Source organism: Heteronotia binoei, chromosome 21 (assembly GCF_032191835.1).
Source record: "Heteronotia binoei isolate CCM8104 ecotype False Entrance Well chromosome 21, APGP_CSIRO_Hbin_v1, whole genome shotgun sequence".
NCBI lineage: Eukaryota > Metazoa > Chordata > Lepidosauria > Squamata > Gekkonidae > Heteronotia > Heteronotia binoei.
In genome coordinates this window covers 119,242,117-119,255,911 of record NC_083243.1, presented here as the reverse complement: position 1 = coordinate 119,255,911, position 13,795 = coordinate 119,242,117, and the positions used below count along the sequence as shown (strand labels likewise).

At 39.9% G+C, this 13,795-nt stretch overlaps 1 protein-coding gene across 3 annotated transcripts in view; it reads left to right on the top strand.

Annotated features, from left to right (window-relative positions):
• NADSYN1 (NAD synthetase 1) overlaps positions 1 to 13,795 on the top strand; it is an 83,950-nt gene that overhangs the window by 30,754 nt on the left and 39,401 nt on the right. For all 3 annotated transcript variants that reach the window (XM_060261525.1, XM_060261524.1, XM_060261526.1), the window contains 7 exons: positions 3,426 to 3,474; positions 4,539 to 4,641; positions 6,768 to 6,936; positions 9,370 to 9,505; positions 9,933 to 10,039; positions 11,091 to 11,222; positions 13,674 to 13,743. In XM_060261525.1, the coding sequence (XP_060117508.1) occupies positions 3,426 to 3,474; positions 4,539 to 4,641; positions 6,768 to 6,936; positions 9,370 to 9,505; positions 9,933 to 10,039; positions 11,091 to 11,222; positions 13,674 to 13,743 (766 nt within the window). The remainder of the gene's footprint in view (positions 1 to 3,425; positions 3,475 to 4,538; positions 4,642 to 6,767; positions 6,937 to 9,369; positions 9,506 to 9,932; positions 10,040 to 11,090; positions 11,223 to 13,673; positions 13,744 to 13,795) is intronic.

Genomic DNA, 13,795 nt, shown 5'->3' with positions numbered 1-13,795 from the left:
ATTGCAGAAGAACTCCTCCCAGAGAGCCAGTGCGGCTTCAGAGCTAACAGGAGCACCACCGACATGGTATTTGTTCTCAGGCAGCTCCAAGAGAAATGCAGGGAACAGAACAAGGGTCTATATGTGACTTTTGTCGACCTTACCAAAGCTTTCGATACCGTTAGCAGGAAAGGCCTGTGGCAAATCTTGGAACGTTTAGGATGTCCCCCAAGGTTCTTCAGCATGATCATCCAGCTACATGAAGACCAGCGAGGCCAAGTCAGACACTGCAACGACCTCTCGGAGCCCTTCCCAATAGGCACAGGTGTAAAGCAAGGCTGCGTTCTCGCGCCAACTCTCTTTACGATCTTCTTTAGCATGATGCTTCAAAGAGCCGCAGTAGATCTAGATGATGACGATGGTGTCTACATCTGCTATTGCACCGATGGCAGCCTGTTCAACCTGAGGTGACTAAAGGCTCACTCCAAGGATATGGAAAAACTTATCCGAGAGCTACTGTTTGCTGATGATGCTGCACTCGTCTCCCACTCGGTATCAGCTTTGCAGCATATGACGTCCTGCTTTGCAGAGGCTGCCAAGCTATTCGGCCTAGAAGTTAGTCTGAAGAAGACAGAAGTTCTCCACCAGCCTGCACCCCAGGAAGATTATCACCCTCCCTGCATCACTGTGGGTGAATCAGTTCTGAAGACAGTCCAGCAGTTCAGCTACCTGGGGTGCATCATCTCCTCAGATGCCAAGATCGACAAGGAGATTGACAACAGGCTGGCAAAGGCAAACCGTGCATTTGGCCGACTGCACAAAAGAGTGTGGAGCAACAAGCATCTGAAAAAAGGCACAAAGATCAATGTTTACAAAGCGGTTGTGATGACAACCCTCATCTATGGCTCCAAATCGTGGGTTTTATACCATCATCACCTGCGACTCCTTGAGCGCTTTCATCAGCGCTGCCTTCGCACCATCCTCAACATCCACTGGAGTGACTTTGTGACCAACACTGAAGTTCTCAAGCGGGCGGAGGTTACCAGCATCGAGGCACTGCTGTTGAAGACGCAGCTGCGCTGGGCAGGGCATATTTCTAGGATGGAAAACCACCGCCCTCCCAAGATTGCTCTGTATGGCGAACTTTCTACCGGCCATTGAAATAGAGGGGCACCAAAGAAGAGGTACAAGGACTCCTTGAAGAAATCCCTTGGCACCTGTCGCATCAACCATCACCAGTGGTCTGACCTAGCCTCAGATCGCAAAGCATGGAGGCATACCATCCACCTGGCTGTCTCTTCCTTTGAGAACGCACGCATAGCTGGTCTTGAGGACAAAAGGAGATTGAGGAAGAATCGCACTGCTACAGCACCAACCCCAAATCAGACTTTTCCCTGCAGCCACTGTGGCCGGATCTGCCTGTCCCGCATTGGTCTTGTCAGCCACCAGCGAGCCTGCAGCAGACGTGGACTACTGCGCCCTTCTTAAATCTTCGTTCGCGAAGTCAAGCCGAGAGAGATATTATAATGCATTTTAATAAGTTTGTCAATAGAATGAAGCATCTCGGATGATGTCAAAGACTGGTAGTTCAAGAGGTAAATAAGCATTGGGAGGTTTTGTTTATTCCTGCCCATTAACTAGGTTTATTATCACAATTAGAGATTAACCCAAAATGATCTTGTTTCCAATTTTTTCCTAAATTAGTCTAGAAGGTTACTTTCCAAAAATAATATATAAATTGATTTGGAACAGTTTCTGCCTTACACACAGGGCACATTTCCACTGTCCATAGTTAGTCACTTACCTGCTATTGCTTGAAACTATTTTATTACAGGTGTGAATTCTTTTACTAATGGGAAGGAGACTGCCTGTAGAGGGAAACTGCAAGGCAAAGTCCCATATAACGCATCTATTGTTAATCTATACCATCTCAAACTATGTAGATAGATCCAAGTGGGCAGCCATGTTGGTCTGAAGCAGTTGAACAAAGCAGGAGTCAAGTTTCACCTTTAAGACCAACCAATTTTTATTTAGAACATAAGCTTTCATGTGCTCTTAAGCACACTTCATCAGACGAGGAATCCAGAACTGTGAGCAAAGCCATACATAGCTGTTAGGCAGTGGCCCAGAATTCAACATGGTACAGATTTAAGAACCAACGACAGTGAAGTAAAATTATCTGGTAGGCAGTGGTTTAGAATATAAAATGGTACAATGACAGAGTAGTAAAATTAACAAATTGAGCAAACCTTTGATCTGAGTAGCATGAGCATGCGAAAGCAACAAAACAGTAGTATGTCAAAATGTGAGATTGTCTGTCAATCACAATGGGAGATGGGTTCAATATATGTAATGGGATAAGCAACCAAAGTCCCTGTTTGAGTGTGTCAATACAGCTAAAAGAGAAATACTTCGGACAGTGATGTTCTTGTCCAACTAATTTACTTTTTAACATGTAAACATAATTCTAGTTTGCCATAGGAAAAAGGAATACAATAAAATATAGTGAAAATGGGTAACGCATATGTAATGAGATATACAGCCAATATCCCTATTTTGAGCGTTTCAATACAAATAATTATACTGATACATAATTCTAAAAGAGAAACACATTGGAATACTATGGATGTATAGCTATACTCACTGAGAGTGGGTTTAGCATCTGTAATGAGATAAAAAACCAATATCCCTGTTCAGTCCTGGGCAGGTGTTTGTTCCAAGTTTCATAATAATTTGTAATTCAGCGGTTTCTCTCTCCATTCTGTTCTTGAAGTTCCTTTGCAGTTCTTGAAGTTCCTTGAGGTCACCCATTGAATGCTTTGGTTGGTCTTAAAGGTGTACTTGACTCCTGCTTTGTTCATCTCATGTGTCATGTGCTCCCCTGCTTAGTTTAGTGTGCTTAGGAACTGCTGTCTAGCTAACATCAGATTGTGCTTTTCTAATGTAACAGTGCAAATTCTTTTTTGTGGATAAATGAAGTGGACTGTAGTCTTAAGGTTTCATCTTTTGTGATGCTTTATATTCTTCCTGCCTCAGATATTTTCAATTTGTTTTAGTCATGAAGAATGCCAGGATTTTTATTTTTTAAAAAAAATGTCTTTTTTTTTCTTTCCCAAATGCGAAGGGGGACCCTGAATGTTTTCTTTGTACTTGCTTTTTGCATGCACTTAAACAGGAAAAACTTCATTTTATACATAACTAATGAATGCAGTGCACTTACAATATCAGAACCAAAATACACATATTGCATATGAAGCAGTCTTTAGCTGTTGTCTTTAGCAAGTGGAAATTTTTCCTCCAGAGTAAATAACTATAAGTAGCAAGCATGGCGGGCACAGTATAAATGGAAAGCATTGCATAGCTAATGCCTCTCTGTGAATTCCAGAGAAAAAAATCCTGCACAATCTATACTTACTACTTTGAAATATCACTTTGTTACTTTTCAGCCTCGGCCCTGCTTGCTGGCTTTGGGACTACTTAAGGCGTAGTAAACAGGTAAGAAGGATGTCCGATCACCTAAATTTTAAGCATCATATTTTTAGTACTAATGATGCTGATAGGAATCATTTCTTATACCTTGTTACTGTCTTCCTTTTGAAAACAGCAACAAATCGGGTATTTATAGAGGCAGTTTCTCCCTGTGAAAGAAGCTTCTTCATAATTTGATCTTCTTGAACTGATCCCCATTAATGGCATTCTGTAGACTGCATGATTTAGGGGAGGCTATTGGGAAAAATCTGCCATGGCCATGTTTATCAGCAACAGTAAGGGCAGAGGAATTACCTTGTAAGGATGCTGTAAAGCAGTTCTAGTTCATGCTCTGGGAATGGGATTAATATTTAGCTACACTGGCATTGACTTGCTGAAGACTGTGTGTTCTAAAGATGTGGTTCCCATCCTTTTTGTTATAGTGCACCAGAAGACCAAATGTATTTGCTATGTGACTCACTTTTTTTTTTTTTTTAAAGCACAAATCAGTAAAACTGCAGCAGCCTGGGATCTGCTTTCTCAGGCTTCATGACCCACTCTTAGTTCAGGATCCTCAGGTGGGGCTCTAAAGTTATGGGAGATAGTGTGCACATAATTCTAATACTGAGTGAAGGCTTTAAAATAAATTGGTGATGTGATGAAGTGACACTTGCAGCCAGATATAAGCAAGGTCAGACTGGATGAGGTATCACAGTGCAGATTTGTTTACTTGAAGAATGCCTAGTTACTGTATCAGAATCTGCAGTACCAGGGGCAAGTGAGTAAACTCTTAGGGAAAACTCTTAGTGAGCAAGCAGCATGACTAAACCACATGCCTTACACAAGGCAGAGCTATTGCAATCAAATAGTCTTCCCCAGTATAACAGGTTATTAGGGATGCACATCACAACCCCCTTGTTATCTCGGACTGGTGAGATGTTCCAGGCAGGAGATACACTGAAGCTTTCACCACATGAGAAGAGTGTCTTAAAACCATAATGAGTGCTGAAGAAACATAAAGATTTGGTTTTTGAAGAGAGAAGACACTTGGTTCCTAACAATGTTTTTCCCCTCTTGCTGTATCTGTTAAGGGAGGATTTCTCTTACCGCTTAGTGGTGGTGTGGACAGTTCTGCTACAGCCTGCATTGTGTACTCAATGTGTCTGCAGGTTTGTTCCGCAGTATGGAATGGAAGTAAGTGTGCCTGAATAGCGAGACTGCCAAGGATTAGCTGTAAATTCCAGCATCATGCATTGCTCTTTCATACACCCACATCAGCTTTTATATGCTGAAAAATGCCCTGGGGCATATTCTAGGGATGCATGCTTGGTTTCTCTGTGGCATGGATTAGGCATGTTGGACCTCACCGTAGCTCTTTATGAACTAAACACCCTCCAGTATTATTTTACAGACATGCTCTACAGGGGCTGATCAGTAGTGGCTGGCAAGCTGTGTTTTATGAAAGTTTACCTTCCATTGCTGATGTTCTCAATGTATCACTATTGGTAAGCATTCAAGAGACCCAGTGGTCACTGAAACAAAGTACAATATATACCTTAACATTGTGTAATTTGATTTAGGGCCTGTGGGACAATTTTAAAAAATACAGTTTCTGAAGTGATAAGAAGCAGGTATTGGAGCTTTTAGGTCACACAAGAACTCTTCCTTGGGGTTTGATATTTTAATTCCTAACACTGATTCTGTCCATAGTCTAAAACTTAGGGGAAATTACAAACTAATGCATAAGAGCGATATTATTTGCAAGAAATTATTTCAAGATTATTTCTGGGTGTTATGTATCCTGAAAGACCAATAAGAAATTTAGTTTTGGAAAGCGCTTTTACAAGATTTCCAATGTTAAAGAATAATGGTTCTGAGTCAGCTAACATCAGTGCTATTGCAGCCAATGACAATTTTTTTTGCAGCTAACTTAAGCCCCAGTGCTTTCACCTTGTTTTTGTCATGACTAATTTTAGTTGGATCAGGACAAATATAAATAAAGCATGCCATCTGTTGAAAGCATTTTAAAACCGCTCTTCCACGCATTCTAACTTTATTTTGAAACAGCATAGTCTGGGCTTTTTTTGAGCTGGAACACATAGGAATGCAGTTCTGGGTGGCTTGGTGTTAGGGGGTGTAACCTAATATTGCAAATGAGTTCCTGCTGGGCTTTTTCTACAAAAAAAGCCCTGAGCATAGTATTACTTTAGGTTTCATTTTAAGTATAGAATTCTTCTTCAAATGACATGGGAAAATGGTGTCCAGTCCAGCCAAAGTTACACATTATTTAAAGTCCCATAGACTTTGGTGGGAGTGTTTTAATCATGTGCCTGACTATTGAGTTGAATTTAAGTTTGTTGAGACAAAAAAATTATTGATGGTTTGGGTCCTAAGCAATGCTCCCTCTAAGTTGTGGGATCTTGTGAGCAAAAATTCTACTTTGTGAGCTACAGGCATTAAAGTTGTGACTTAGTGCATAAATTAGTTTGCTCTGAGGCCATTTTTCCTGAGCTATGAGAAAAAAATGTGTGAGCTGGATTCTAAAAAACAGTGAGCTAGCTTGCCTTAACTCAGCTTAGAGGGAACACTGGTCCTAAGACATTGTTCCACTTACACATCCCCATTGCACAAATGGAAATTTATTATTAAAGCACCACAGTCACTTGACCTTGCATCCTGAAATAAATTTGTATTTGTGCAACTGGCAGTACAAGCAGAAGTTCCACCTATGAGTCAGCTGTCGATTGTGTTGGCTGGAGCATTAATGTTTCCTCAAAGAATGCTGTTTATGTAATCAGTTCTGGCATAAAGTCAGAGCATGAATGGAACTGTGCTTAACTCAAGACTTCTATGGGTGCTATGTAGGGTCCAAGCTTTGTTTTTGGTAATCAGAATATTTTTCTGAATTCTCTAAGGTTTAATTTTAGTTTAATATCTTATACAAAACCTAAATGACAGTCAATCCATGCACTGGAACACATTTAAATTACATGATTAAGAACTGCTAGAGAACAGAATCTTGTAATTTCCCCCCCAAATGAAACAAACACCATGCCATCCTAAGCAGATTTACAAGCTTCTAAGTCCATTGGACAGGCATATTTAAGAGAAAATGGTCTTTCATCTCTACATTTGATGTCTTGTTTTGTAAACTCAACTGCATAAATAAGCTGAAGTTATAATTTTACTCCAGCACAGAGTTGTATAATTTTGTGAAATAGTTTGAAAGATGCAAACTCCTTTCAAAGTCGGCCATTAAAAGATGTATTTATTCAGCTTATCTCTTCTTTCTTTTCTTCTTCCTTTCTTGCTCTCTTCAGATCAAGGTGTACTGAGTGATGTGCGCAAGATAGTGAATGATGAAGCCTATACACCAAAGGATCCTCGGGAATTTTGCAGACGCATCCTGACAACTTGCTACATGGCTAGTGAAAACTCTTCTCAGGATACATATGACAGAGCCAAATCTTTGGCTGAAGAAATAGGCAGGTATGGAAATAATCACGTTTTAAAATACATAGTGTGAAGGAAAGCTTATGAACCTCAGTCCAACTTAAATTGCAAGTGATTAGTTGCATTTAAAAAGTGATGGTACTTGTGGATATTCATTCGAATGCACATTTACCTCAGCCATTCACATAGAACAGGTATGTCCCCAACATGGTTCTCTTAGCCTCTATGGCACCTGCCACCACTTTATCTGGTGCCCACCATGTGTTTTCAGAAAGTGAGTTGAGCCAAGTGGGCCTGTTGCCCATAATAGCTTCTGATGGTGCATTGGAGATCTGATTGGCTGTGCAAATTAAAATTATGTTGCTTTGTCAGTACCAGTTTAGTTTTGTTCTCTCTCACTCCTTTTTCCAAATCTATTTTTAAATTACTCCTCTTCTCCTTTGAATTTGGACATCCTTGCATTATCCCTCCTATCCCTTGCATTTGGACATCCTCTGGGGGTGGTGTTCTTCTGCCTCCCTCAGCAGCCATTTTGTGGTTGCATCCACCATTCTGTGTTAGAATTCCAAAGGTACTGACAGATTCAAAAATCCTGAGTATCCCTGATATAGAAGGCTGCTTCCAAACGTATATCACCCCTACTGGACTGTGATGTTTGTAGGGTTGCTATGCAAAACTGGTCATACTGGATTGCCTGAGACATGCATTTATATTCCATTGAGTAGTGTTCTCATAATTGTGATTTTTGCCTTCATTGTATGTTGCAGTATCCATACTGGGGTTTTAAAATTTTGTGTAATTAAGGATTTGACAGACTGATGCTTGCCACAGGAGTGCCATTTACAGCTGGAATCCCTCCCTTACCTCAGTATTTCATCCAACAGTTTTTGCTCAGAATCATCTATTTTTCTGGTTGTCATGAGGTATCCAAAGGACCACAAAAAACTCTCTTAAAATATATGCATTAATTTAATTAAAATACTAATTTAATTTTTAGCATATAAAACTTCAAGTCTTTGTACCTTGCTGTGAATCTTGCTGTGAATCACTAGTATCTTTTCTCACCCCTCTCAACCCCAGAGTGATATCCCTGGTTTGTTACTACTTGATCTGGATTTTTAGGGTCCAGCTTTTAAAGATTCAGACAAGGTTACTGTCCATTTCAGCCCAATAGTTCTAGGATTCTGTAAGATGGTAGAGTAAGTAAGGCCCCAAACCACACACTCCTATAGAAATAAACTGATCTGTACCTTTCAGGGCCCCATAGAACAGACTTTAAGGGTTCCAGGGAGCCTTCCAATCCTGGCTCTGCATCTTCTGTTATGATACTGTATGACTTGGAACAGCTTTCCCCCTTGCTAGCTACTTCCTTGCCTTTTTGCAAGTTAGCACTACTCTCCCCTGTGGCAGCACTCTACTCCAAAGTAGTAATATCTACAGATGTCTCATTTCCCTAAATACATGCACTATCATATGCCATCATCATACTTCTTGGGGGCTGTTGCATGTGGACAATGCACAGGTATATGTGAATGTCCAAAACAGTGTTAGGCAATTCTGTTTGAAATTCTGTTTCTTTAACTCAAACAGTGCAATGGATCACTGGATCAAATAATCATTGAGAGGCATTTAACATGAAAAAGCAAAAACATATTTATTACTACAGGGAAAGGGTACTGGGAGATGAAAATAACAAACACTAAAGAACTACATCCTCACACTAGAGGACCACATGCTTAATGGAAGACCACTTCCTCCTTCTTGAGCTCTCTGCCTGAACAAAGGAAGTCACCTGACTAACTGACCAAACAGGTTTTCCTGCTTCTTGACCTTGATTGACAGCAATCGGTATCTTCTTCCCAGGTCATGCAGACAATAGGGAATCAGGTACAGTGTTAACCCTATAATGACTGGAACTTTAGAACATTGCAAAGGACATACAAAACAGATACATATTTCCAACAAATAGAATATAGCTTTTGGGTGGCATGTGTATGAGGATGGTAACAAGGAGGTAGTGCCTTTTACAACTCTTAAAATCTAGGCGGTGAAAAGGACAAGGGAAATATGGCATCCAAACCATCCAATTAAGGATTTGACAGACTGAGTTACCAGTGTGCCTCTGACACTGGTGGGCTGAGTTACCAGTGTGCCTCTGACACTTTCTAAACAAAACAAAAATGTATTAGAGAGAGAGTTCTGAAGGTCTTTTGTAGATCTGAGCTGGAGGCAAAAACACAGTGGCTTTTGTAAAGATGATGGCAAGGCTAGAGAATGTGGATATTGCATATTTTTACTAAGGATGTTGTGCAACTGTATTCTAAACCATATGTTCAACACTAATGTGCTACAAAAGAGAGAGTCTTTAATCCTTTTAGGAAAAAGACCAATGACAAACATCTGGGCTAAGTCATGAGGATGCAAAGACAGTTACTGTTCATTAGAACTAATATGTTCTTCTCTTCCCAGTTATCATATAAACATAAACATAGATGGAGTTGTGAAGGCTGTTTGGGGGGTTTTCAGTGCAGTGATGGGACGATTGCCCCAATACTACATGTGTGGAGGCAGCAGCCGGGAAAATCTGGCCCTACAGAATGTGCAGGTACAATAATATAAAAGTCTGATTTTCTTACTCTTGTTCCAGGAGGAAAAATACTTTTTCTCTCTGACAGAGAAGGAGCTGCTGGTTTACTTAAGGTTCCCTGTGTAGGGATTTCGTACAGTATGAGCAATGCAGAGATGGATATTGAACTCTGATTTCTCTGTCTTAAAACTCAAAATCAATGTTTCTTGTTGTAGTTTAATGCTATATGTCTCTTGACAACATCTGTTGGCTTTCTTAATAGGGAAGGGAGAATTAACTATTTGACTGCTGTTCTGGTAACAATTTTAAGAAGTCTCTGATTGACAAATTGCTGTTACTTATTTCCATAATGTTCTTAATGGACACCGTTGAAATCTTTCTACACATCTGATATAGTCTGTCATTTTCATTTTATGAAAATCTTGTTTCTGAACTTAATTTCTAGGCTAGAATAAGAATGGTGTTTGCCTACCTGTTTGCACAGCTATGTCTTTGGACTCGTGGAATACCTGGTGGACTGCTAGTGCTTGGATCGTCTAATGTGGATGAAAGGTGTGTGTATCTTAAAATTCTTGGGTATGAGGAATGAAACTGTCAACCGGTTTGTGCAAATATCTGAAATGCTGGCAGAAATGAAAATACTGTTGTGTTTAAGCATGGGATTAGTAGCATTCTCACTATCAAAGATAATTGTTCCATTTTCTCATCTTTCCCTGTGTAGTGTTTCAGATGATGTTTAGGAATTCAGAAAAATCTTTCATCTCTGTACTGCAGCAGTCAAGACTTGGGCACAGAGACTTGGGCATTGTACACTTCATTCTAATCTTATTTGCTTGGTTAAATGTTTCAGTCTGTGTGGTATGTAGTGCCTGGTCAGATACATGTAGTAGATTGAGGAATACTTTGTGTGCATGTGTGACATACCTAGGGTCTTCTCAATTGATTTCATGTATCTAATTTTAAAAATTGCTGGCACATTACACTGAATAAATTGGCTGAATATTTGGATAAACAAAATCTAGCTTTATCTGCACCTATTTGCAGAGATAGCAAACAAACCCTGTAAAACTTGGATGCTGAGGTTTGGGTGTATATGGTGGATGGGATAGGGCACCCAAGGGATGCTGTGGTTTTTTTCATTGTCTCTAGAGTAGTTAACTGTGAATTCTTCTTCCCTGGAAGTCTCTGAGAAATGAGAAGGCTGAATGTACTGTATAATACAGTTTCTTAGAAGGTTATGGTTCTGAGAACCTTTAGGTGCAGGCAAGGGTTTGGCTTGCACACATATGTCTGGTAGCTTTCCTCAGAGCCTAACAGAAAGCTTCCTTCACTGCTTTCAGAAATTGCTGACTGAAAGTTCTGTTAGTTGCCAGAGCATCTTACAAACTAACAGTGGACCTGCTGCAAGAAAAGGCCAGTGTCTATAGTCCAGCTGAGTTAGGAAAGAAGTCATGTGATGCTTTAGATGGCAGGATTTGTTCTCAGAAAACATTAACAATGTTTGCATTGTTTTAACTGAGCAGCATCTCATGAGCAACTGCAACATACTTCTCTTTTTAGATGAATTGAATATTAAATAAAAAATTTCTTCTATGCCCCTCAGTCTTCGAGGATATCTCACAAAGTATGATTGCTCCAGTGCGGATATCAACCCTATTGGTGGCATTAGCAAAAATGACTTGAGAAGTTTTATACAACACTGTCTTGAAAATTTTCACCTAACGGCACTCAGAAGGTGAGAAGTAAAGTATAAAGCTTTGGTCCTGCATATATTCTGAGTTAGAATCTGGACACTTCCTCCTCCTGTATGCTACTTAGTATTGAAGAACTATGATTCTTATAGTGATTCTTGTTGTGACATCTAACATGGTTTTAGTTGCATTCTGAACACCTAACAAGAAATAGTATAATGTATTTAAAATGACTATGTCTGGTGTCGTCTCCCTGCCTAGTGAGGAATCACTTACCCCTGTCTGGGGACCAACTGAATTAAGACAGTCCTTTCTAAACATGATATATCATTTTTAAAACTTGGGAGCAGGCCCCCTGCACATTTGGACCTCTGTTGAAATGACATCATGATATACAGAAAGAAGTGTAAAGTACAATCAGTGTTGAGTGGGATCTCCCCAGTTTGCTGCAAATATTGTCCTTATCAAGGATTGGTTTATTTATTAATATGTTTATATGTTCCCCCAGCTGGTTGTTTCAGTGTGAATGTGTGCCCTTTGGACATGCTCCATACAACAAAGGAGTCTTAGAGCGCCATAAAGACTAACAAAATGTTTTATGGTGTAAAACTCCAGGAGCCAAAGTCTGTTTTGTCAGATGCATTCTGTATCACTGTTACATTCAGTTGCAGAAAGACTCATACCAAGAATTACAAAGAGAACAGAAGAGGAGGGTTACTAAAATGACATGCTAGAAGTTCTTGTTTTCCAGGATAAAGTGTGTGTTATTACATTGTAGAGCACAGGTGAACACGAGCAAACATTTGACTAAAAATGGGTACAGAATGCTCCCAGCTGTTGATGAATGTTCAGATTATTTATGTCCGTATGTCCCTGTGCACCAGCTATAGTCATCAGGCAGCTGTTTGTTGGCTATCTCACCACTTAGAGTGATGCTTCTGGCATCAGCCAGAGCCTGAGCCTTTTCCATGATGGCTCCAGCTCTGTGAAATGGGCTTCCTAAAGAGATGAAGGGACCCTCTCCTTGGAGAGCTTCTGGAAGTGCTGTAAGATCTGCCTGTTTACCAGGGCATTTGAGGGGGTTTGAATAGAGATGAAGGGAAAGGGATTTGAGGCTTTTTATTTTATCTTTGTTTTTAGCTCTGGATATTTCAACTGTTATTGTAAGCTGCCTTGAAAGGTTCGATATGCTTTAATAAATGAATGAATGTTTAATATCATTTTCAGTCCTATTGGATAGCATGGAGGCCCTTTGGAAAGTGGTTAGGATTGATTGTTTTTCTGAATTACGGAGGTGTACTGGGAGCAGTGTTCTCTCTAAGCTGAATTAGTGTGAGTCAGCTCACAGTTTATTAGCCTCCGGCTCACACATTTTTTGTCTTAGCTCAGGAAAAATGGCTTCAGAGCAAACTATTTATGCAGTGGCTCATAACTTTAATGCCAGTAGCTCATGAAGCAGAATTTTTGCTCATATGACTCCACAGCTTAGAGGGAGTATTGACTGGGACGTGTATAATGCAGTGTTTGAATTTTTTAAAAAATGACTTATTTTCCTTTGTGTCTGTACAAAGCTACATACAACTTTATTTATTTTATAATCTTTTATCCTGCCTTTTCCTCACATTCAGGACCAAAACATCTTGCAGTAGTACTCACTTAAAAAAATGAACACTGACATACAATAGACAACACTAAAAATTTCACATGACATGGATCAAGGGAGTCACAATCCTTTTCCCCAAACAGATGTTGTTTCAGTGCTGAGCAACTAGTCTCCCTCAGCCCTAGCAGGAGTTTTCTCCCTGTTTTGGAGACAAGAGTTCTTATAATGCCTCAGGAACAGAGGAATGAGGAGCTGAGTAGATGGCCTCCCTCAGCCCTGGCTGGAGCTCCCTCCGTCCTTTGTCAGCTATGCTGTGTAATGCTGAATGAATTATTGTATTATGAAATGAACTGGAGTGAAATCTAATAAACAATAGTTAAAATTTATAAATTCACCTTTATACCTGCGATATAAATATCACATCTATCGATGTAGCTTTTGGTAAAATAATTTGCAATATATGCTTTACATACACAATATTTATGTTGATCATTTTTGGATTTTCATTAGGTGGAACACCCTTAGTGATGGAAATAAGGCTTTTCTGGCAAGAGTCAGACTAAGCAGATGAACACACGTGAAGTGCCATGACAGGGCAAATACTTTTCATATTGATTATTCCAGGTCCATTCCTTGGTGTCTCCAGTTAAGTAATACCTGGTTGCATGTGTTGGGAAAGACTTTTCTCTGCATGTAATCCTGGAGAGCCATTGCTAATTAGAGCAGACAACACTGGAATAAATGAACCAGTGGTCAGACATAATATAAGGTAGCTTTATATGTTCAGCCCTGGAAGGAAGGAAGTTATCCTACCAGGATGCTCTCTCTCTCTCTCTTTCTGTAGGATATTAAAACCATTCCTAACCTGATGGATTTCTTTTTTCATACACAGTATTCTTTCTGCACCACCAACGGCAGAATTAGAGCCACTGAAGGAAGGACAAGTAGCCCAAACTGATGAGGTAAAAGAGCACTGAATATGAAACCCACTGTCAGTCTTATATATGGTTGTGT